At 37.0% G+C, this 24,007-nt stretch overlaps 1 protein-coding gene across 2 annotated transcripts in view; it reads right to left on the bottom strand.

Annotated features, from left to right (window-relative positions):
* Positions 1 to 23,635, bottom strand: part of UBE2H (ubiquitin conjugating enzyme E2 H) — a 147,426-nt gene extending 123,791 nt beyond the window's left edge. Inside the window, exons 1-2 of one of the 2 annotated variants that reach the window (XM_007504303.3) lie at positions 19,097 to 22,478; positions 9,151 to 9,229 (exon numbers count right to left, since the gene is read on the bottom strand). In XM_007504303.3, coding sequence (XP_007504365.1) covers positions 9,151 to 9,229; positions 19,097 to 19,151 — 134 coding nt within the window. In that variant the 5' untranslated portion in view covers positions 19,152 to 22,478. Of the gene's footprint in view, positions 1 to 9,150; positions 9,230 to 19,096; positions 22,479 to 23,100 lie in introns of those variants that run through there. The other variant, XM_056799701.1, reaches the window with a different exon arrangement.
* Between the last annotated feature and the right edge of the window lie 372 nt (positions 23,636 to 24,007).

Consider the following 24,007-nt stretch of genomic DNA (forward strand, 5'->3'; position numbering starts at 1 on the left):
GATAGGTAGTCTTTTTTTTTTTAACCCTTACCTTCCATCTTGGAGTCAATACTGTGTGTTGTCTCCAAGGCAGAAGAGTGGTAAGGGCTAGGCAATGGGGGTCAAGTAAGTGTCTGAGGCCAGATTTGAACCTAGGGCATCCCATCTCTAGGCCTGGCTCTCAATCCACTGAGCTACCCAGCTGCTTCCAAGATAGGTAGTCTTCTAAGCCCTTTTCCACTATATTACTTCTAAATGTATTCACTACAATAAAAACAGAGCATAGAAACAAGACCTTTGGGAAATATCAAGTTTCCCTCAAAGTGAACAGATGCACCCATATTACAATGTACTTAAGAGTCAAAAGGTTCAGATTCTATGGGCTCTATCACATTCCTAGCTATGTACCCAAAGATAAGCAATTCATTAGCTCTATGCCTCAGTTTCATTGCATGTAAAACTGTAACAACAAATGTTTGCTATTTTATAGTGCTATTGAAAGAATAGACAAAATATAATACACAAACCAACTTGTGTAGGCAGGATTAATATCAGATATCATTATGATTACATGTTTATACATCACCTAATTCAGAGGGGAATCATTTCTAGAATCAATAAAATATATGTCTGGCCTTACAAGGCTCTCTCTCTCTCTACCTTAAAAAAAAAAATCAAAAAACTGAATGTTTCAGTCAACCTAAACAAGAAGTAACTCTACTGTCACAGTTCAATCAGATTCAAAGCAGAAACTGAGAGGTCAAGATTCCTATAATTACAGTCTCCTAAACAGGCACAAATGAAGATTTATCCCAGGAAAGTAGTATTTTAAAATGGTTATTTCATTTTTTTTTTACTATCTGCATAGAATGTGGGGGGGGGGGGGTGTGATAAGGAATGGCAGTGAGCAGTCTGGAATATAGCTAATTTAATTCTCAATCAAGAGTCAACTTTGATTCCCTTTACTCATTTTATGCTTGTCAAATACAAAAGACTAATTTTCAAAGAGTCTGGATCTCATAATTGACAAAGTACAAAATTCTGGTGTCTGCCTATTTTTTTAGCAATATTTTTTCCACAATTACATGTAGAAACAATTTTTAACATTCTCTCACATTTGGAGTTATAAATTCTTCCCCTCTCCCTTATCTGAGACAGTAACCAATTTGATATAGGTTATTCATATGCTATCAAGTAATACACATTTCCATATTTGTCATGCTGTAGAACAAGACACATATCACTAAGAAGAAAATAAAGTGGAAAATGGTATTCTTCGATCTGCATTCAGTCCATCAGTCCTTTCTCTGGAGATGGATAGAATTTTTTCATCATTAGTCCTCTGGAGTTGAGTTGTATCACTGTATTACTGAAAATAGCCAAGTCGCTCACAGTTAATCATAAAATATTGGCTCTTACTATGTACAATGTTCCCCTGGTCCTCCTCACTTCACTTTACATCAGTTCATATTGTCTTTCCAAGTTTTTCTGACATCACCCTATTCATCATTTCTTATATAGCACAACTGTATTCCATTACAATCATATACTACAACTAGTTCAGCAGTCCCCGAAATGATAGACATCCCCTCAATTTCCAAGTCTTTGTCCATAATAAAAAAAAACTACTTATAGTAGGTCCTTTTATCTTTTTTCAAATTTCCTTGGGATCCAGACCTAGCAGTAGTATTGCTGGATCAAAGAGTAATGCACAGTTTTATAGCCCTTTGGGCAAAGTTCCAAATTAAACCCCAGAATGGCTGGATCAGTTCACAACTCCACCAACAGTGCATTAGTGTCCCAATTTTCCCACATTCCCTCCAACATTTATCATTTACTTTTACTGTCAAATTGACCAATCTTATAGGTGTGAGATGATACCTCAGAATTGTTTTTAATTTACATTAATCAATAATCAATATTGATATATGACTATAATCAATAGTGGCACAGAACATTTTTTCCCATGACTATAGATAGCTCTGATTTCTTTACCTGAAAAGTGTCTATTCATATCCTTTCACTATTTGTCAATTGGGAAATGACTTATGATCTTCAAAGTTTGACTCAGTTCTCTATATTTAAATAAGGCCTTTGTCAGAGATACTTTCTGTAAATATCTTTTCCCAGTTTCCAATTTTCCTTCTACATTTGCCTACTTTAAAAAATAAATAAAAGAGATGAATTTGATAAGAGCAAAACACTGTCTTAATGAAGGTTCTCTTCTGATAAGGTTATCTCCTAAATGTTAAAATCATACAAGATCCCATGACAACTACAGCCCTAGGTGACACAACTCAAAAAATATGGAGCATGAGACAGAGGGACATATGCTCACCAAAGGCATTCATCAGTAAGAGAGACTTTTATGGTACTTCCAGCACTTTGCACAGTGCTTGGCACATAGACAAAACTTAATAAATGCTTCCTGACTTGCCTGCAGAATACTAGAAGGGATTCTCTGACAAAGCTTCTACCAAGGTTCTCTTTTGTTGATGATAGGCTAAGTGCAGGAAGCTCTGAAACCCTACTTCTCAGTAAGTAAAGACCACAATCACATTATCAACCAACACCTGAACATGAAAGCTCTCTCCAACCTAAGTGTCAAGTGATCATCCAGCTGTTGCATTGAAACCCTCTCCTGAAGGAAAGCACAATACTTTCTGACGTAGTCCATTCTACTTTTGGACAGTTTTAATTATTGGGAAATTGTTCTTACATTAAGCCCAAATTATCATCATGAACTAAAACATCCCCAGTTCCTTCAGTTGCTCCTCTTAAGGAGAGCAACCTCTCCCTTCACTATCCTGACTGCTAACTCTGTAGCTCATCAGTCTCCTAAAAAAAGCAGTGCTCAAAAGTTAATAGGGGCAGCTGGATGGTTCAGTGGATTGAGAACCAGGCCTAGAAATGGGAGGTCCTGAGTTCAAATGTGGCCTCAGACACTTCCTAGTTGTATGGCCCAGGGCAAGTCACTTGACCCCCATTGCCTAGCCCTTACCACTCTTCTGCCTTGGAGCCAATGCACAGTATTGATTTCAAAATGGAAGGTAAGGGTTTTTTTTTTTTTAATGAATGTAAGGTTCCAGATTTGGGTTATCAAGTCTCTCTGGCCGTGGACCCTGTTGGCCTTAAAATAGCATGACATTAGCTTTTAATAACATTATTTTTAATATTATTTAAACATTATGTTTAATGTTATCATATTTAATAACATTACCTTTTCTACTAGACACTTACACTGGGTTCACAGTCCTCTAAAACCTCTAGATCTTTTTCAGACATGTTTCTGTTGCAGCTAAGCCTCTACTATTTTATAATTTATGTTTCTTCTTATATATTTGAATCAGTAATGGATGGACCCAACTATTAGAACTCACAATGGTTCCTAAAATGTTAAAAGGTGGCTAACAAAAGAAAGAGTATTAGAGAAATAAATGGGTCAGTGGAAAGAAAACCAGAGCAAGAAGGGACAAGACAAATAATTTTATGATATGTTTAGATTTTCATGTATTTCTATGGGACAAGAATTTTATGAAGCCTTGCATTTTATTTGCAAAGAACTACAATTCTTATAGTGGCTCAGACAGGTACTAGCTGTGTGACCCTAAGTAAGTCATTTAACCTCATTTGCTTCAGTTTCCTTATCTATAAAATGAACTAGGAAAGGAAATGACAAACCACCAAGAAAACCCCAAATGAGGTCATGGAAAGTCAGACACAACTGAAAAATGACAACAACAAAATTCTTATGAGTCAGGAGTCACAAAAACTACACAATTATCCACACGTTCCTACTAACCATCTCATATCTAAATTGATATTGAGCAATATGGCAGGTGTAAATAGCCTGCTGGCTTTCCATATTTAAATGTTTCTGTTGAGTTTTTGATGCTATTGTTTTATCCTGTAAACACTAATGTTACCACAGAGTTTTAAAGTACCTACCTAAGGAAGTACTTGACATTTTTATCTTAATCATCCTAATGCAAAAATTTCACATATAAATCTGTCCCCTATTGAAACTTGATTAAGTCATGTCTTGCATTATTATTATTATTATTATTATTAATACTACCTTATGAAACTCCATATATCCAGACTCCCATAGAGGACTTTCTAGATTCAATCTATATAACAAATTTAAGACAGTTTTAAGAAAGATCTGGTAGGCATGCAGATTTGAGAATATCACAAGTCCTTTTCAATTCTCAATTATTCATCAGATCAAGTAATAAATAACAATTTCTTCAATATCTTGTCAATTTCATCCTTCTATCTCCTTTTCTGGCAAGACAAATCCTATTTGCAAACCATACTTTTATTTCTGATCCTTAATCTAGATTTCCCATTCCACTTCATCCTCCATTCCATCAACCTAAAAAAATGCTTTTCTATGTCCTTACAGCACTCAGTTAAAATTCATCTCTCTTCCAAGTAGTACTCTGTATTTAATCAAAAAGCTATTTATCATCAACATATCATCCCAAAGCACCTAATACAAATGTATGTGTGCCTGTTTTAATTTTGCATTTGTATATTCTTTGTACTGTATATTATGGTACTGTCATCCCCTTTTGTAAAGAAGTTAACTGAAGTGTAGGGTCACAGTTAGCTATAGAATTTGGTTATCTGTTGATTCCAAACAGAGACCTCTTTAAGAGACTATATAAAATCTCTTCTACATATAAATAAAAGGCCCAAGTTTCTACTATTATTCCAATCTTCATAAAACCATTTGGAATAAAATGCTAGTGATGGCGTGGCTCAGCAATAATTTGAAATCTAGCATTTCTAGACCTCTAGTAAACAATCAAAAAAATTTCAAGTACTGTTCTTTATTATTTTTCAGAATGTTGTCTACCATAAGACTTCTCTCAAAGCCTGTAACACATTTGTATGGTGTACAGGCATAACAGCATTCACTGTACTCCTAATAAAACTATGCATTTAAATAGAAAAAAACAGACACTTCAGTCAGGTACAATAAACAAAACTAACATTAATCTTCCATTTTGTACTGGAAGTCTAAATTCATATTTAAGAGCTCATGCATTCTAGTGTGTGATAAAGGTAACACATTTAAATGAAATATTTCAACAATGATTTTATTATCATTGAGTTACATTGAACTCACTAACTCACTAAAATACTACTTAATAAATGGTTTATAGCCAGAGAAATGTAGACTAACATTAGTTTGCTGTGCTTTAAAAAATTATTTTACAGGAATTGGTGTCATGTCAAGTTATTTTACAGGTTATACTTGCTGTCATTTTTCACACTACACAAGAAACTTTTATACAACCTGAAACCTATATGTTCAGATCTAAAATTTTTTTCCAGTATAATAATGTCAGGAAGTGTTACTGCTCTTCCATAATAAAGTGATCTGATTATTAGACAGTTTAAATAATTTATAATTTGCTCAGAATTCTAGAAGTTGGCAACTTCTCCCTAGTCAAGCAATGACTAAAAAAACCTGATGGAATACAAGGCCAAATACAGGTACCTACAAACTAACAAAAAGAACTTTTGGAGTGAGTCTAACTGTTAAGAGCTGGCTTTTCTGTCTTGATTTCTAGTTATCTGAATACAGAAACATGTTTACATTTTACAAATGTTTAAATTTCACAAATATTTTATTTCACACAAGAGTACTCAAGTTCAAATATCTTCAAGTGCTATTACAAAGGCAGAAAGTTTTTGCTTAAGCCAATACAATTTAGTAGACTTGCTATTCTTTGTTCTTTTGGACAACAGGCAACTATTTCTATCAAAAGTAGTCACTCATTTCAATACTTCAGTGATGATACTTCATCTAAGTAGATACACTAGTTCTGCAACTTCCCAATTCCTGTGTATATGTTTTAAATAAGCTGCTATAGCAAAAAGAAAAAAAAATTTACCACCTGGTAATAAACCTCTCCAACATGACTCTGCCAGTTCAGGATGAGACACAATCTGTCACCTATATGCTAAATCTTTTTGGACATGGTAACATCTGCTATATCTTGTGCTCTGCTGACATAGTTTTAAGAAATCCAGGTCACTTCTGTACTACAATAAGGGATCAGATGTGAGAAAGACAGAGTTGGAGACAGCAAGAGAAAGAGACAAACACAAAGTGCCCCAAAGATGAACACACAAAGATACCAAGAAGCTGAAGGAGAGGGAGAAAGAAAGAGGAACATAGGAGAGAGACCAGCACACATTTCAAGTGTTCCTTTCCAAATCTTTCTCCTAGATAACACCTTGTCTGAACATTTAAATGAACTAGGGAAAATATTCCTCTCTTTCTCAGTTATTTCCATACTACATAATATCAATCGGCTATGGCAAATCAAACACTTTGTGCTAGACTTTAGGGATATAAAAAAAAGATAATAAAACAGGCTCCACCTTTAAGGACTTAAGAGTTAGTCAGTGTGAGCTCGGCTTCCATCCACATAGTCAATAAACATTTTGATGCCTTGCTGTATCATTTAATGAAGCTGAATGGCTAAAATTAATAAGCAATCTATTGAGTTCTATTACTATTAGTCTATTTGACAACAGAAAAAAATAAAAGTTGTGACTTTTACCAAAAAGAACCTTGATAACCTAACTTATCAAAGTTGAAGGATGTTATGACATAAATTATCTGTTAAGGGCACTTAAAATTAAATTTATTAATGCTTAAGACAATTAAATTTTACAATTGCAAGAGAGGTATTATTGTTTATAGATCCTATGACAAATTGTCTGTGAATATTGTTTAAAAAGGTAAATTATATCCTATGCACTGCAAAACTGAAATCCGTATCAGCTACCATAATAAAAGTAATGGCTAATTACCAGAAAATAAAGGATTGGCTTTTTTTTTTATGCTTAAGCTAGATAAAGCTTTTTTTCTATTTCAAAAACTACACATGGGATTTATGAAAGCCAGTTAACCTGCTTGACAAAGCTGGGGCAGAAACTCATGCCAATTAAATCCACTTTAACCTATATTTGGCCTTAGGTTTCAAATCCACCAACTCTAGGATTCTGCCAAAGTTTAATTCATTTTGCCATCTATAAAAAATAAATTACACTATCCTTCAAAACAAGGATGCTTCTGGAATAAATGTGAGTGCTACAAGGCTCCTCATAAAATAATAGATTTAGAGCTGGAAGGGAATTCTAGTCCAAAACATTTTCTAACATTTTTCTAGTTATCTAGTCCAAATCTTTCACTCAACAAATAATTAGGACCTATTATGTGCACATAAGATATTGTTTGAATTAGACACTGAGAAATATTTTAAAAAATAAGACTGGGCATATAAAACAATCTAATCAAAAAGAGAAACCTTATATGTATGTATATTAAAACAATCATACTACAAGATAACACATAATATGCCATAAAGAAAAGCACAAAAACTGCTAGTTCAAAGGCAAGAGTGATTCCTTCTAGTCAAGGAGGAACAAGTAAGGCTTGATGACTTTTTGGACTGGGGGTTTAAGGACAATGCACAATAACTGGATGCTCAGATAGAAGGATATAACAAGAGAAAACAGCCAGTAAAATCCCATGTCTGGATCAAAGCAGCAGAACCAACAAAGCCACAGCCTCTGAACGTGAGAGAGCAGAGTAGGAACTCTGTCTTGAATCACAGGACTTGGCATTCCAATTAGGCAGTCCTTCCTTTTACAGAGGAGGAAGTCAAGGAGTAGAAAGGTGCTCAGGGTCACCCAGGAAGTAATCTTCAAGCACAAGAGGCCAGGACTAGGCCTTCTCTAGTACACCGCTCTGCCTCTCCTTGTGCTGGTAACAGTGAGTAAATGAAGAAACATGCTATGCAACAGGGATAATGGAGGAGAGGAGGGCCCATGCTGGAAGGGTCTGCTCTTTGGGACTACAGTAACTGGTTTGAGTATCCTTCTCCACGGTGAGAAGGATCCCTGGTAGGAACAAGACTTGGAAGCAGAAAGGCTCTTGGAGTTCAAGTTGTCCAATGAGGAGTTTAGGCCCCTGGGGAGAACGGTGAGGATCCAGAATCTGAACTCCCAGACTCAGGTTCAAGTCTCAGTGCTCCTTCCACTCCTCAATGCTGCCTGTCAGACAAGGAAGAAATAGCTAGGGACCCTGAAGCAGCCACAGGGCTGAACAAAGGGGAGGCAATGGAAGGCTGGAAGGATATGGGCAATGGAAAAGAACCAATAAAGCTATAGTCCTAAGTCCTATATGTCTCTAAGAGGACCTCAGGTGGGCATCCTGTGTCTTGTTATGGATCTCTACTATATAAATTCAAGGTAGCAGTATTAAAGATCAAAGGTTTGATTGACACCACCAGTTCCCAGACTGGCTTTTAAGATTTTTCTTTTCTCCATTACTTTCTCGCACACATGTAAAAAAGAACCCAGTTCAACATATTTGGAGCTAGAAGGAAAAGAATCTTGGAGATTACCTGTTTGGTTTTTCTTATTTTACATTTAAAAGTCCCATATGTCAAATGACTTGCCCAAGGTCCAAGAGAGTGAACAGCTAATTCCCTCAGGACTCTAACCCTGTCCCTCTGAGCTCTTTCCACTATGCCATACTTTTTGCTGCTCCTCTGATAGATTGTTTCATCAGAATGCTGCCCCTCTGGAGAAGGGGACCACAAAATAAAAGAACCAGGAAAATGAAGCTGTATGCAAGACAGGAAACAAAAAGTATTATCACAATTTAGAAACAACCAGGTGGCAAAAGAGAGAGTAACTGGACTTGGAATTACAAAGATTTGAGTTCAAATGTAGTCTCAGACTAGCTGTGTGATCCTGGGCAAGTCACTTAATGATTGTCAGCCTCGATTTCCTCAATTGTAAAATGGGGTATATAATAATAGCACCTTCTTCCCAAGGCTGCAATGAGCTCAAAAAAAGACAATAATTGTAAAATGCTTTGTACACCTTAAAGTTCTCCATAAGTTCTCATAATCTGGGACATACAAAATACACTGAGTATTTTTCTATACTTTCAAATCTTAAAATGAATCTAATTTTGTTTATCAGACGCACTTGTATTTAACTTATTACCCAGAAAGCAAAAACTGAATGACATATAATTATAATGACCAAGTCTCTTCCAAAAAGAACAAAGATAATGTACCTCCTTACATTCTTTGAAGAGGTGGAGGGACACTATAGATGTGTAATTATTACCTCAATAAGTTGGTATGTTGGTTGGTTGTCCTGAATTTTTTTCCCTTCTTTTTTCTTCTTTGTTGCAAAGGATAGATCACTGAGAAGGGGAAATGACAGTGGCATATTTGAAAATGAAGGTGACGTAAAAATAATATATCAATAAAAATTTTTAAATTTTTAAAAATCAAGTTTGGCAGAATTTTAAACTAAGATTCTTACCCAACAGTCTCATCTATCAATTTTACGTAACTTAAAGTAGTAGGGAAATTTGTTTTAGAAGTGTTTTAGAAGGGCCAGCTAGGTGGCTCAGTGGATTGAGAGCCAGGCCCAGAGATGGGAGGTCCTAGGTCTGTGACCCTGGGCAAATCATTTCTTCACACACCCCCCCCCCCCCGCCCCCTTATTGCCTAGCCCTTACCACTCTTCTGCCTTGAAACCAATATACAGTATTGCTTCTAAGGCAAAAGGTAAGGGTTTAAAAAAATATATATCCTATATATCCATCAAAAATGTGGCTTTGTTTTGCTGTCTGAGTAAGTCTCAGTTATCTAGAAAATTCACTTTATTCCACTAGTAGAGATTTTCAATTTTCTGGGCAGAGCTAGATTTTCATTAATAAGTTTCAATAAAATACAAGGACACAAAAGTATAAATTTCTATCATAAAAAGATATAATCAAAAAAATTATATAAAAGTTTCATATGGGTGACAGGAATTTAGTATAGGTTAAGAATATATACCGCTTCCCAATCTAATTATTCCTGAGAAAGCAAAAAGGCATTTTTTTTTAAATCCAACATCCCTTCTGATTTTAAAATTTTGATACCCAGAGTAATATAAAGCATATAAAATTATGTCTCTTTTAATGAAAAGGCCCAACTAGAAGGTAACCATCAAAAATATTAGCTTTATATAATATAAATATACATCTACTTCAATCAAATATGGGAAGCTGCCCATGAAACTAGCTAACTATGGAAACAAATCTAAAAGATGTGTTTGGCTCCTAGGCATCAATTATACCCTAATTCTGACCTGAAGTTACTGGAAACTAAGAGTTCATACCTTATTAATTTATATTGATTTTATATAGCATTAATGGGCTCAAGTATCAAAGTTTTTAAAAATGGAAAACATCAGAACCACCTGCAAAACATAAATGATTCTCCTTTTAATACAATTCACCCAATTTAAAGAACCGAAACTGTAAGAAACAAAAATATCTACAGATAAGAAACTAGCTTTATTCTAAAAATTTTAATTGCTAAAACATTTAAGTTTCTAATTCAATCCACTTTAGACACTCAACAGTTTAAGAACCAAACCAAAATCTATTACTTTTCCCCCTCTAAAATAAATATTTAAAATCTCAAGACATATTGTTATAATATGGAGGCATAATTTTTCATGCATAAGAACTGAATTCTAATGCAAACTAAATGTATACGGTCCTTGGCTTTAGAATCATCCTTAACTTAATCTATAAAACAAAGACTTTTTAAAAATTACACTTTGAGTGATGGAGATATTTAACTGGATACATTTTCCTGGCTTGCAACCATTTTATTGTATAGTGGCTCAAACACATTAATATAATAATAATAATTAACAAGAAGAGAATGATATAGGCACATTAAGATTTGCAAAGTACTTTACAAATATTATTTCATTTGATCCTCATAAGCCATCCTGGGAAGTTAGTGCTATTATTACTATAACAAATTTACAAATGAGAAAACTCAGGCATACAGAGATGAAGTGTCTTGTCCAGGGTCACACAGCTAGTAAATGTCAGAGGTCAAATTTGAACTCAGGGCCTTCTGACTCCAGCAAAGTACTATTTTTCCTACCCCACTGAACAATTTATATGTCTAATTTAATCTCTTTAAAGAATCTCACAAAGGAGAGGGGGACAGCAGGGAAAAGAGATTGCCTACACAACCTCTGTTAGCCTATGCCATAAATAATGGTACTCTCAGCACCAACCAGCTATCTCTGGCTTATCATGCTCTCACTGTTTTTCTTTTCTCTACCCCTTCTTTTTCTGCTACCCCTTGGGAAAAACATGTGCCTTATGAAGAAATCCAGGACAATATGCAGTTCATTGCCAAGAAATGACAAACTACTAACATGAGATAAATAATTTTGAATCTGTCTCTAGGGTAGTAGATTAACAAACACATGGCAGATGGAGGTCTTTTCCAGTTGCACTATAACTATTAAGTAATAAGTCTGATTCAAGTTTATAAAGGAAAAGCTATTGTATTACTATTGCAATAGTCAAGTTCATTTTCTAAATCAAACAACAAATGGTTGAGTTAATTAATCTATTAATTAGAAATAAAACTGCCAAAAGCTATAACTTTAATACTAAAGGTCACAAAGGTCTAAGGAATAGTCAAAGTATATTACTTCCACTGATATCCTCATATTTGGGCAACACCTACTACTTTTTAATAGTTATTTGAATTCTAGGACTTTTCACATTGTATTTTTTTAAGTGTCAAATACTATAGAAATAGATTATACTGGGGGCAGCTGGGTAGCTCAGTGGATTGAGAGCCAGGCCTAGAGACGGGAGGTCCTAAGTTCAAATCTGGCCTCAGCCACTTCCTAGCTGTGTGACCCTGGGCAAGTCACTTGACCCCCATTGCCTAGCCCTTACCACTCTTCTGCCTTGAAGACAATACACAGCATTGACTCCAAGACAGAAGGTAAGGGTTTTAAAAAAAAAAAATAGATTATACTTACTGAAATTTAAATTCATCATTTCAAAGCTTTGAATAGCAGTGGAACTGACATTAGGAAAAATTCTACCTAATTAGTTTCAATGGGAAATATCTGTGAATTACCAGATCAGGGTTTTCTTCCAATACATTTTTTATTACAAAGAATTAAGAAACATTAGGAATTTGACTTGTCAACACAGCAAATTCTTAGTATGACAGAATACTGTATTTGAAATTAGAAAAATCTGAGTTCAAATCTCACTTTCACCCTTACCAGCTGTGTGACAAAGGAAAATCACAACCTCTCTGAGCATTAGTTACCTTTCTAAAATGGACCCACTGGATTACAGACCAGAAAGGAATTCTTACACATGTCACTGACATACTGATGTATGTGCTTGGAATAACCACTGGACTAAAAATTGGAAAATGGATACCAGTTGAGGATCTGCCATTTGTCAGCTTTGGCAGATCACATCCTTTCTAAGGTTGTTTCCTCATCTGCAAAATGAAAATACTATTGCCTTCCTTGTCTCATGGGATTTTAGTCAATATTAAATGATAGGAAAAAATGTGAAAATGCTATGCAAATATAGTGTTCATTTAATACATCAAATGATGTTATGCTCAGTCATTTCAGTCACTATATGGGCTTGGAGTCACAGAGTTGTTGTTCAGTCATGTCCAACTCTTCATGACCCCATTTAGGGTTGTCTTGGCAAAGATACTGGAGTGGTTTGCCATTTCCTTCTCCAGATCATTTTACAAATGAAGAAACTGAGGCAAATAACTAAGTGTCTTGCCAAGGTCACACAGTTAGTAGGTGCCTGAGGTCAGATTTAAACTTGAGTCAAGTGACTTTCCCAGGGTCACACAGCCAGGAAGTATCTGAGGCCAGATCTGAACCCAGGACCTCCATCTCTAAGCCTAGTTCTCAATCCACTCAGCTACCCAGCTGCCCCCCCCCCCCCCCCCGCTCCTGTATTTTAAAATAAAATATGTAAGGACCTTTGCAAACCTTAAAGCACAATAAAATGTTATAGTATAAAATGTTAGCTATTATTATAATACTTTTTGTAATTGTTATGTCTTAAAAGCAGAAGTTTGGTTTTGCTTTTGGCTTTATACCCCAGGTACCTAGCAGTTAGGAACATAATCATTATTTACTGAGTTCAATTCAAATCAAATCAACAGGGATAATCTTTCAATTCTGAAAGATGGGAGATGAGAATAAAATGAGAATAAACAAAATAAAAGGCAGTTTGAATGTCAGTTAAAGATCTAAGCCACTTTGTGACTTTATTTGTTGCCTGAAATAATATGCAGAAACAAAGAGTATTCACACAGTGAAAGAGTGATTTTGGTAACAAAGAAAGACTTCTAATATGAGAACTAAAATATAATGCAATAAAGAAAAGTTCAGATAGAAGCATAAGCAAACCATACAATTAAACACTTCAGACCCTGAATTCCAGAAAACAATCAAAATCACAGGCTAGAAATAACTACCATTGCTTTCATTACTAGTAAGATATCATTTAATATACTAACTACTTAACATCAGAATGGTCAGCCTCAATTTCTTACATGTACAAAATGTTTTGCAACATTACAGTCAAGTTTTCAAAATAATTCAGGGTTGACAAGCAACAGTGAGTTTGAGGAAGAAAGCAGAATTTGGGTTTCAAATTACTGGCAAAAAAAAGTACTCACAGTTTGATGTTATTTTTAATTTTATCTGATTGAAAAACTCTGAGACCTTTAATAAAATGTCTTTGATAAAGACTAGATTCTTTCTCAAAGGTCCTTGAGATCCCAATTTTCTTTAAAGAAAGATTTTTTTATCAACCCAAGACCACTTCTATCAATATAAATTCTCTTCTCTTTCCTATGTTTGGGTTTAGGGGAACCATTCAAGAAGAACACTTAAGATGTGCTAAAGATAAATGGATAAGTACAAATTTGAAGATATATTCCAACTGTTTATAAAGAAACTAAGTTTGGAAGAAAAAGAAACAATTAGTCTTTCTTGATAACCAGATTACCTATTATAAAATATATTGCTACTAAAAAAATCAGGACAGAGATATAACTAATCTCTCACAAATTCAAGAGAAGTAAGCTTGTCTCCTAACACAACAGCATACACAAAAGGCAAAGACAAAAAAAAAAGCATTCACAAGAAACTCAGGTAAACACTGAATCACTGAAAACTCATATACTCAAAATATATGCCCTCATTTGATATTCAAAGTTATGTCATTCAACAGCTGCCTTTCTTTACTGCCAAGAAAGTGGGCAACTCTCCAGACAATTAGACTAAAGAACAGTCAGATCTACTTCCTCTTTTTCCACTACTTCTTAAGAAATGAGTATTTTAACACAGAGGAAGGGAAGGCAGAATTTTCCCTCTTTTTAAAAAAAAGTTTTGGCAACATTAATCAACATAGCTTTTAAAGCTAACAAATGTTAGTAATATCAAAATTTTACTACTGTCCTATTGATTACTGATACCCTACCCAACTGATCATTTTTTAGGTGCTCTGCTTTAAAATTTAAATTTAAAATTATTTTTAAGAACAAAATAAGAACTAAACTCCTCTTATACTAAAAGTGTTCATAGTCACTTAAAAAGCAGCTCCTTCTTCCTGCATGTGATTTTCTTGCCTTTAATAGTTTAGAAAATACAATCTATTTTTAAAATTGTAAATGTGGTAGTTCAAGATGAATTGATGAAAAATTTTTATAGTTAAAAGAAAGTTAATGGTCATTTGGTGTTGCAAAAAAAAAATTAAAGCTAACAAAACTGTTCCCTTCTTCACTGTGGAAAAGAAAATGTACTGAAATTTCAAACCCCAGGCAGAAGTAAAGTCTAATTTATTTAAAGATTAGGTTCTAGAATTTGCAAAATGGTCTTAATCTAGTAATTTCCTTAGAATAAGACAAAATATTTCCCTAGAACATATCAAACAGGGCAACTTAATGCTGAGAAAAGATATCCAATGGTAAAAACCACAATGGAAAATAAAATAAAGTTAACCTATATCCTGATTCTCTATATCCACTAGACTACTTTTTAGAAGTTGTCAAGTGGTGGCAAGTTGTTAAAATATTATACAGTTGCTTTTTTCACATAATACCACATTATTTAGTTGACCTTTCCACTACAAATCAAGTAGCATTTAACATTCTTTTAAACAAAGCCTCAGAGATCACTGTTTCTAAACAACTCTACTAGAGGTGACTAAAGCTATGCATGATCACTTGGTTTCTACTTTATACAAACACAGAAGAGATTTTTTTTTTAACCCTTACCTTCTGTCTTGGAGTCAATACTGTGTATTGGCTCCAAGGCAGAAGAGTGGTAAGGGCTAGGCAATGGGGGTCAAGTGACTTGCCCAGGGTCACACAGCTGGGAAGTGTCTGAGGCCACATTTGAACCTAGGATCTCCCATCTCTAGGCCTGGCTCTCAATCCACTGAGCTACCCAGCTGCCCCCACAGAAGAGATTTTCTAAAGGAAATAAAATCCTATGAACCTAGAAAAATGTGATCTTCTGCCTCCTAAATAATATAGGTGATTTTATCCCACATACATGTGAGTTCATATAAACTGAGAAATATATCTTTATTATATTGATCAAATAATTCAAAAGGTAGTGTCAAAAGTTGGACATAGAGACCTCAAATTCCTTTTCTAAGGACACATGGCAAAGAGAAAGGAAGAAATTTCAGCGATCAGTTTAGCAGTCCTTCAAAACCCATTCACTATCTTCTACTACTCTGTTCAAGAGAAGCTTAGTGGAAAACCATTACTATAAAAAAGTAGACTGTCACATTTCTGAAACACATACTCCTAAGTCTTAGTTCCCAAGAACACCACTGCCACAATAAACACTCCTGGATCTAAACTGAAACTGCCATAGAAGAATATCTCACACTCCAGTTAACCAAATTTAGATTTCTCTTTGTGAGTAACAAAAGGTTAACAAGATTTTTACGTCACACTCACATATCTATATATAAACACAAGTGTATACTGCTGATAACCCATAGAAGGAAATAAGTTGACATTTATTAATTCAACAACTTTTTATTAAAGGTTTACTACAAAGTATTATGCTATGACTTGGCACCTGTCTTCATCAATAAATATCAATGTACTAACCTATCAACTCAGGAATAATTAAATATTTCATATTAAACAAGGGTGAATCATATAATGAAAAAAATTATGAAAAATGGCACTGGAAAATATTAAAATATCTCTCATAATTCCACTAATTTGTTTCTGGCCCAACATCTATCTCTTCTGTATTAACAATGTTATTTCATCTCACTTCAGTTTCCCCCAATTCATGAAGGAAAAGAAAAAAGAACAAAGGGATGGTAAAGGGGAAAGGAAAGCAGTAACAGGGGCAAGGAAAAAGGAAGGATACAACTTTATACCTGCCTCTCACAGGAATAATGGGGGAAATTTTTGAACTGCTCAGTATTTAACTGAAAATGCAATCTAAATATAACACACACACACATATATATATATACATATATATATATATATATATGTATATATATATATGTGTGTGTGTATAGATACAGACAAACACTACATTAGAAATATGGACATAAAACAAGCAAAACACTATTTACCTTTTGGGGAAAATATACAAATCTAAATTATCTCCCTGCTAAATATAAAAACAATGTGAATGTAAAATGTAAAAGTTGTAGAGGGAAGGGAAGAAGTTAAGAAGGCAATGCTTATCAATTGAAGAAAAAGTTAAATAGAATTAGCTTAAAAATCATTTAATTCTGATTTTATGGTGCTACCGGTAAATTCAAATGGTCAAAAATCTCCAATTTTTAAAAACCCATTTTAGTTTTTAAAATAAACTTACATAATATAAGGCTTTGGCAGAGAGGACCGAAAACAAATACTGTAATGACAAGGTAATTACTGCTTTGGAGCAATGCTTTTCCATAAATATTAAATGGCTACAATTTAAAGCAATATAAAGACAGTTTAAACAACCAGAATTTCACTGTTTGACTCAAATGTGGAATCTAATCTGTGAAAATTAAATTCAGATTCTCAAAATTACTCCAGAATTTGCCAGAGATCTAACTTTCTGTGCACTGAAGGTATTTGGACCATTAATACATTTAGACCAAGAACATATTAGTCAGATACTCTGACCAGCCCAATACTATCACCCCAAAAAAAATTTATTATCTTCACCACTACTACAGTTACATAGAGAACATTGCTACTGAGTAAGTTCAGCAGAACAAGAGTATGGTTTTTAATATAGAGAAGAGCCATAGAGAGCATTTATTCCACTCAATTCACAGATTAACAATGGGAGGACTAGAGAGGTAAAATGGTTTGAACTCAAGTCTTACTCCAGATCCAATTCTCTTTCTTATTCATTTCAAGATTTCAGAATGAGAGTATCCAGTCTTTCTGTTAGGAACTATGCACTGAGTCAACCTGTCTAAAAGGATATTAAACAGACCATACACTAGAGGTACTAAAAGTTTCTTTTTAAAACTCAAGGTTCATCTAATTGTCTATTTTACAGGGAACTCTGCATGACAAAACACTTAACTCTTTTTGCAAGCCCAAAATTCAATGTTTCCAGTGATCAGAAATTCAGATACTAAAATTAACTGAAAACAGTGTCTAGTATTTTTGTGCAAAATATACAATCACAAGATGACCAATATAGCACATAAACCAGAGTATTAATAGCACATATACCAGATTAGTTTTTATGGTTCACATCTGCAGCAAATTTTTTTTTCATGAAAGCTGAAATTTTTAGACATGGGTGTAACTTACTAGAACTGTAGGAATCAGATGGCCTAAAGCTGTAAATGCTTACTCATGTCGGTCCCTGTTTAACCAAGATAACTACCAGCATGTTATTTTTGTCACCAAAATCTAGGCTTTGAAGACAAACTAAGAACATTTGAAGTTGCCAAATCTTTTAGTTTCAGCTAAAAGAGTGAAGAACATAAAACTGTTCCAACTTCCATCCCATCTAACTAAAACATAGACCACAGGAAATGGAAGCCAAACCACAGGTTCCCAATTGATACTTGAGCTGGTTAAAAGATTACAGAATTGTCTACTCTTCAAATGCAAAATGAATTGTAACAAAAGTAACTAAATAACTAAATTAAGGGTAAAAACAAAAGATTAATGGCAAAACAACATAACATTTTTTTAAGTGGCATTTTCAAGAATGATTACACATTTCCATTTTTGTATTTATAATTATTTTTTCATCAAAACAAAGCCATAACAAAGTTGTTCATTTACACTGACACGGAGGAATGATTAACATTCTGACTACTTCTTTTTAAATATCAAATGTAAAATTAAAATTATTTAAGAAGTGATAGTGACAGCCTTACTTCCATAATCACAGCCAAAAACTGTGTGTGTTCTTTCTACAAAGATTTTCATCTGTAGTACTCATAAGTTTTTTGCTATGAAAGATCTATAAAATCCTCAAGTATTATAAGCAGCAGCACAGTAACTGGCTCTGAGTCAGGAAGACCTAGGTCTTACAAGTCTTGCCTCAACAATTCTGTATGACCCTGGGCAAGGCGCTTAACCTCTGTCCGCCTAAGTTTCCTCAAGTGTAAAATGAGGATAATTACAACATCTACCTCTAAGAGTTATTGTGCGGATCAAATGAGATAATATTTGTAAAACACAATGCCTAACAAAGTAGGTGCTTAATAATAATAATAATACATTCTGATTTCTTTCCTTTTATTCATGTGGAGTCCCTTGCCTCGAAGAAATAACAAGTCTGGTTGGGGGTGGGAGAAATGCATATCAGAGCCTATAAAGTTTTCACTGTGGCCATATAAATGAATTTGCTACTCTACAACATTAGTAGTCCTTTTTCCAAAACCAACTCTGAAGCTTGGTAAGGGCAGTTAAATGTCTACTATCCTTTGATTATGCTGCCTCTGCATATAGTCAAGCTAAACATATTTCAAGTCATGTATTCTGTTTAAGTCACTATATTCCCTCTGGAAATGAAAAGGTACTGTTCTCAAAATTGTCACAAAAATCTTGTTTCTAATCCCTGCAAGCTATGCCAACAGACATCCCTAGAAATTCCTTTATAATTCCCACAAACTACTATCAGACCAGACAAGAATCCCAGCTCTGGAGTCAAAGGACCTAGGTTCGAATAATGTTTTGATGCTTACCGCTTGTGTAGCTTTGAACAAGTCTCTTGGCATCCCTAGGCCTCAGTTTCCTCATTTGTAAAATGGAAGAGGCTGGATTAAATGGCCTCTGGGGTCTTTCCAGTTCTAGAGTCCTGATCTGTTAACTCAAAAACTTTCTAAAACTATTCGCCTACCTAAATACAAATACTGTGACATCTCAGACACCCACTTTTCTATTCCTTACAAATATTCTTTATTCTGGTGACTCCTCCAATCCTCCCGGTATTTTGTTTTTTGCGTCTTTCCCCAGGCTCCACCAGCCCCCTTTCTTTTGTATACAAACACACTCTGGTCACACTCCATCAGCTGTTGGGGCAGCTCCGCCCACTGTTCAGTTTCCGGGTAGTAACAGAACAGCCAATGAGCCAACCCTAGCTGTGCCTGTGGCCTTTCTCCTGCAGACGCTTCCCCAAAACAAGCAGCTCTGGCATTTAGCAGAGGCCACTGGTTCACAGATAAAAGGATCAGAAAGGCTGTGTAATAGGGTGAGACAGTGAAAAAACCCCCTCGGTCAAGGGATCTGGTGTAATCTGAGCAGTTTGTTCCTCCACCAAGGGAAAATTTAACAGGTTATTCCTTCAGGGTAAATCATAGGTTAAGTACAGAAGAGTCCCAGATCTTGTATAATCTAAATTATCAGCTGGGTTTAAAACTATAATTTAAAAAGCAACACTCCAGTTCTGACCCAAAAAAAGACTCCACTGACCAACTGAACGGATAAGGGGCCCTTTCCTTCCACACCCTCACACACACAAGGCACTCCAATGGGTGAAGGCAAGTACTGGGACTAGGACAACAGCTCCACAGAGCTCAGAAGCATCAGTGTTAGGATCCAAAAGAAGGTTTGCACAACGACCAGAGAGAAACAATGAATGAGTCAGAGTTTCAGAACATAATCACCCAGCAAATTATTTCAGTGCATCGGTGCAAAACACTCACTCCACAAATAACTTCGAAGTCAGATCTCCTCCTACCAACCCAGTCACAAAAGAAAGATCACTGACTCCAACTAACAAGAGGCCATGGTCTCTAAAGAACCTGTTTGAGCCATGGAAAGCAGGGGCATGAGTTCCACGTCCATCCTCTCCTCTCCCTGCCCCCACACCCTGCTACTTTAGTGGATATCGGTTCCCTGCCAGGCTGTAAATCCTGGCAGCATAATTATGCACAGGAGACATCCAAAAATGGGCTGAAACAAGAGATTGCAAAGAAAATGGTAATAAGCACAAACCCAAGAAATCAAGAGCCAGTGGGGGCAACAAGCAAGTACATTCCATCAGACCTATTTTTTCTACTCCCTTACTCTGTCTCATTTTCAACACCCTCATTTCCTTTTCAACATAATTTTACTTATTTTAGTACTAGGCTTGTTTTATTTCAGCTAAATATGAGTATATTGTTTATATTAAAAAAGTGATGGCTCAGTTTGGGCCTACTGATCTCCAAGGAAGGAAGCCACAAAACACATAAAAAGACAAGGAGGAAGATCTATAGAGGTTTCTGAAAAATATGAATTTCTGGATCATGTTGTTTGTGTCAAGAGAAAATAAAACAGAAAAGACACCTTAGCTTTTAAATCTCTAGAATGTTAAGAGTACAAGAGACCTGTGATTTTAAAAGCACCTCTGCTTTCTTTTGTCAGCAAAGAGTGAAGGTGGGGAAAGAACAGGAAGCCAATGTATCTTTGTCTTTCTTCATCACCTACTTAAAAACAAACTATGAAATAAAGCCACTTAGAAAAGAGGGGGAAAAAAATCACCCTGCCCTTCTTTGTCTGTATCACCACCAGAGCCCCCTCCTCAGATGCCCCTACTCCTAAATGCGGTAATCATTCTTGATGCCACAACTACTAAATGAACAAAAGGAGCAGTCTTGGGAAGGCTCAGGTCAAATTGGGCTTATTCTCAACCTTTAAAAAACCCACATGTATATATTTTAAGAACATTATATATATTTTTTAAAGGTAGAGTTCCTTTCCCTGTGAAATTAAACACTAGCTGAAAATTTGTATTGGTCTGACAGTAACACTAAATCCAGGATAAAAATAACTCGGATTCTGCCACAATCAGTGTCATTTCCTATTTTCTGAACTAGACTAAAATCTGAAGCAGCTTTGTCTAAACACACACATATCCACAGTTACAAGTTTTCCTACAGCCTTAAGAAAAGCCACCAATATGACTGCTATCATCCTTTATACACACTCAACCTTATAGCAGGAAGAGTACACAAAACAATGTCTTGGTTTACCTCTTCCCTAGAAACAATTTTACTCATTTATTCATTCCCTAAACCTTTTTCTTTGTCCGTTCTCACAACCACCACTATCCCCTCCCAAAAAAAAAAACCAACAACAACTCGGGCCCAAACTTTAATATCTCCAGCTGCTAATTCCTTACAAGTTCTCTGGAGTGGGGTAGGGTTGGGGGAAACCACCTTCTGGTTCCTAAAACATGAAATATCTCCGAATTTGGCAAACATCTACCCATCCCCCCACCTACAAACCAAAATTTCTAATACTACTTTAAAACTCAGGCAAGTATTTTAATTGAATACTCAATAGTATTACCCACCCTTTACAAAAAAGACAAATCATCCAATCAAAAATAGTAATGAATAAATAAATAAATAAATAAATGAAGGAATTCTTCAGGAGAATCCAGCTGAACTACTTGTTATATAAACAAAACCCTGCAACAGGGGAAGTGGAGGAGAGGTGGGGAGGGGAAGATAAGGTAAAATGGACTTTTCAATTGCATTTTACCCCCATTTTCCCCCCAGGAACTAGTAGTTCAGTTCCTTAGGCTCATTTCCTCCATCCCCTCACACTCACTAAAATCATCCCATTAAAAAAAATTAATTAAATAAATAAACAAAACAAACAAAAAAAAACCAGGATTTGGCCTGGGGAATCTTCGGGAATTTCTCTGGCTGAAGTCATTAAGTAAATAATAACCAACCACCACTACAAAAACCCTGCCTGCAATGCTCCTCTCAAATATAATCTAATCTCTCCAATGTCACCCCTATATAGACCAAGTGTATAGGAAGAGGGTGTAGAGAAGGTATTTTCTGAGGAAAGTCAAGTATTCCCCAAAACCCTAATCTCACGCTGTTGAGGGGTTCCCCTGGGGTGGGGAGTGGGTTATTTTGGGAAAGTGCTCCCCATTCTCTCTTCTCAGTGCCATATATACTTGTTATGAGGGTGTTTGGCTACAGCCACAGAGGTTCCTCTCTTTACAGTACTTCGTATATAAGGTATGCTTTGTCAGAGGTAGGCAGCAAAACGGGGTTCTCCCAGACAGCAAAGCTAAGACTGAGAAGGGGCGCCTGACAAGTATATAAAGGGTTGTTTTAAAAGGGCTGGGCCTGGGGGGGAGGGGGGGGTGTTACAAGGGACTGGATAAAATTGAGTATTGCTAGCCTCATCCTAATACAGCAAATAATAAAGGAAAGAGGTTATTTGGTTGCCCCAGGTTATAAATATTCTGGGCAGGGAATGGGGGGAGGAGGGGGGACTTCACTGAAGAGAAAGGAACCATCCTGGGATATCCCCATCTTTGGTCTCTAAATTATACTGCTGAGAGAAGACCCGTAGGGTGGGCTTAAGTAACTGAGTAAATAAGCAAAAAGCCCACCTAGTCCCAGGAGAAAAGGCCGGTCTTTGGGGGTTTAAAAACTGTAGGGGTGAGGTCATAGATATGGTGGGGGTGCAGGAGAAGGGGAGCAACGCGAATTTGGAGGGGTTGTACTTAATGGAGGCGATAAAAGGTTTGGGAGGTGCTGAGGAGGAGCCCCGGGCACGGGGGAAGGGGAGTCACGGTGGGAGGGGGGGGGTGCCCTAAGGCCCCGGTGGGGTCCCGGGGAGGAAAGGCCGGGGAAGGGGAGGGGGGTCAGTAGGCGACACTAGACTACGTCCCCCCGAAGACTACACAGACACACGCAGACACCTCCCCACCCCACTCCGGGGCCACGAAGGATACAGCTTGACCACGTCCGTGTCCATCCGCCTCTTGCCCGGGCTGGGGGATGACATGGTGTCGCCGCCGCTGCCTCCCCGTCGCCTGCGCCGCCGCCGCCTCTTCCTCTCCTAGGCCCGTCTGTCACGGGCCCCGGGCCCCGGCGCTGTGGAGCCCGCGGCCGGCCCGGCTCCTCCTGTGGGGGCGGCGACACCCCGAGGTCCGGTCCGCCGCCGCCGCCTCTTCCTCCTCCCCCCGGGAGGGGAGGCGGGGAAGACACCAGGCACCGTCCGGCTGGGGGGGCTGGGGGGACGCCCCGAGCTTCCCAGCTCTGTCCCTCTCCGGTCGTCGGCTCCGCAGCTGCTGCCCTGGCCCTGGCTCCGGTCCCGGTCCCGGCTCCGGCTCTCCGCGCAGCGCCGCGCTGCTCCGCGCTCCGCTCCGCTTCCCCCTCCCTCTCTGGCTCGCTCTCTCACTGCCTCCGCCACCAGCGGCGACTCCAGCTCCGGCGGCTGCTTCTCTACCGAAGCCTCGCTCTGGGCGCCGTGACGTCACCTCTCAGTGACGTCACCGGAGGGGAGGGGCCCCGGCTCGGCCGCCGAAAGAGGAGGGTCGCCGTGGCGTCGCGCAATTTCCTAGGGCCTTCTGGGAGTTGTAGTTCAGCTACCCCCCCTTCCCCTCCACTTCCACGGGCCTTGTCTTACTCCTCCACATCTTAATCCTCCTCCTACCTCCCCACCCTCCCAACCGACCCTTTCGTCATCATCTTAACAACAACAATAATAATTAATTATAATGACAACGCTAATGATAGCTTTAGTTTTTATTTGGCCGTCTATTTTGAGGAGTTGAGAATGCTTCATACATAGTCTGCTTGTTAATCTTCAGGGCTCTATAAGCAAGAGTAATTTGGGGTTAACCTCGCTTGGAAGTA

This window comes from Monodelphis domestica, chromosome 5 (assembly GCF_027887165.1).
Source record: "Monodelphis domestica isolate mMonDom1 chromosome 5, mMonDom1.pri, whole genome shotgun sequence".
Lineage (NCBI taxonomy): Eukaryota > Metazoa > Chordata > Mammalia > Didelphimorphia > Didelphidae > Monodelphis > Monodelphis domestica.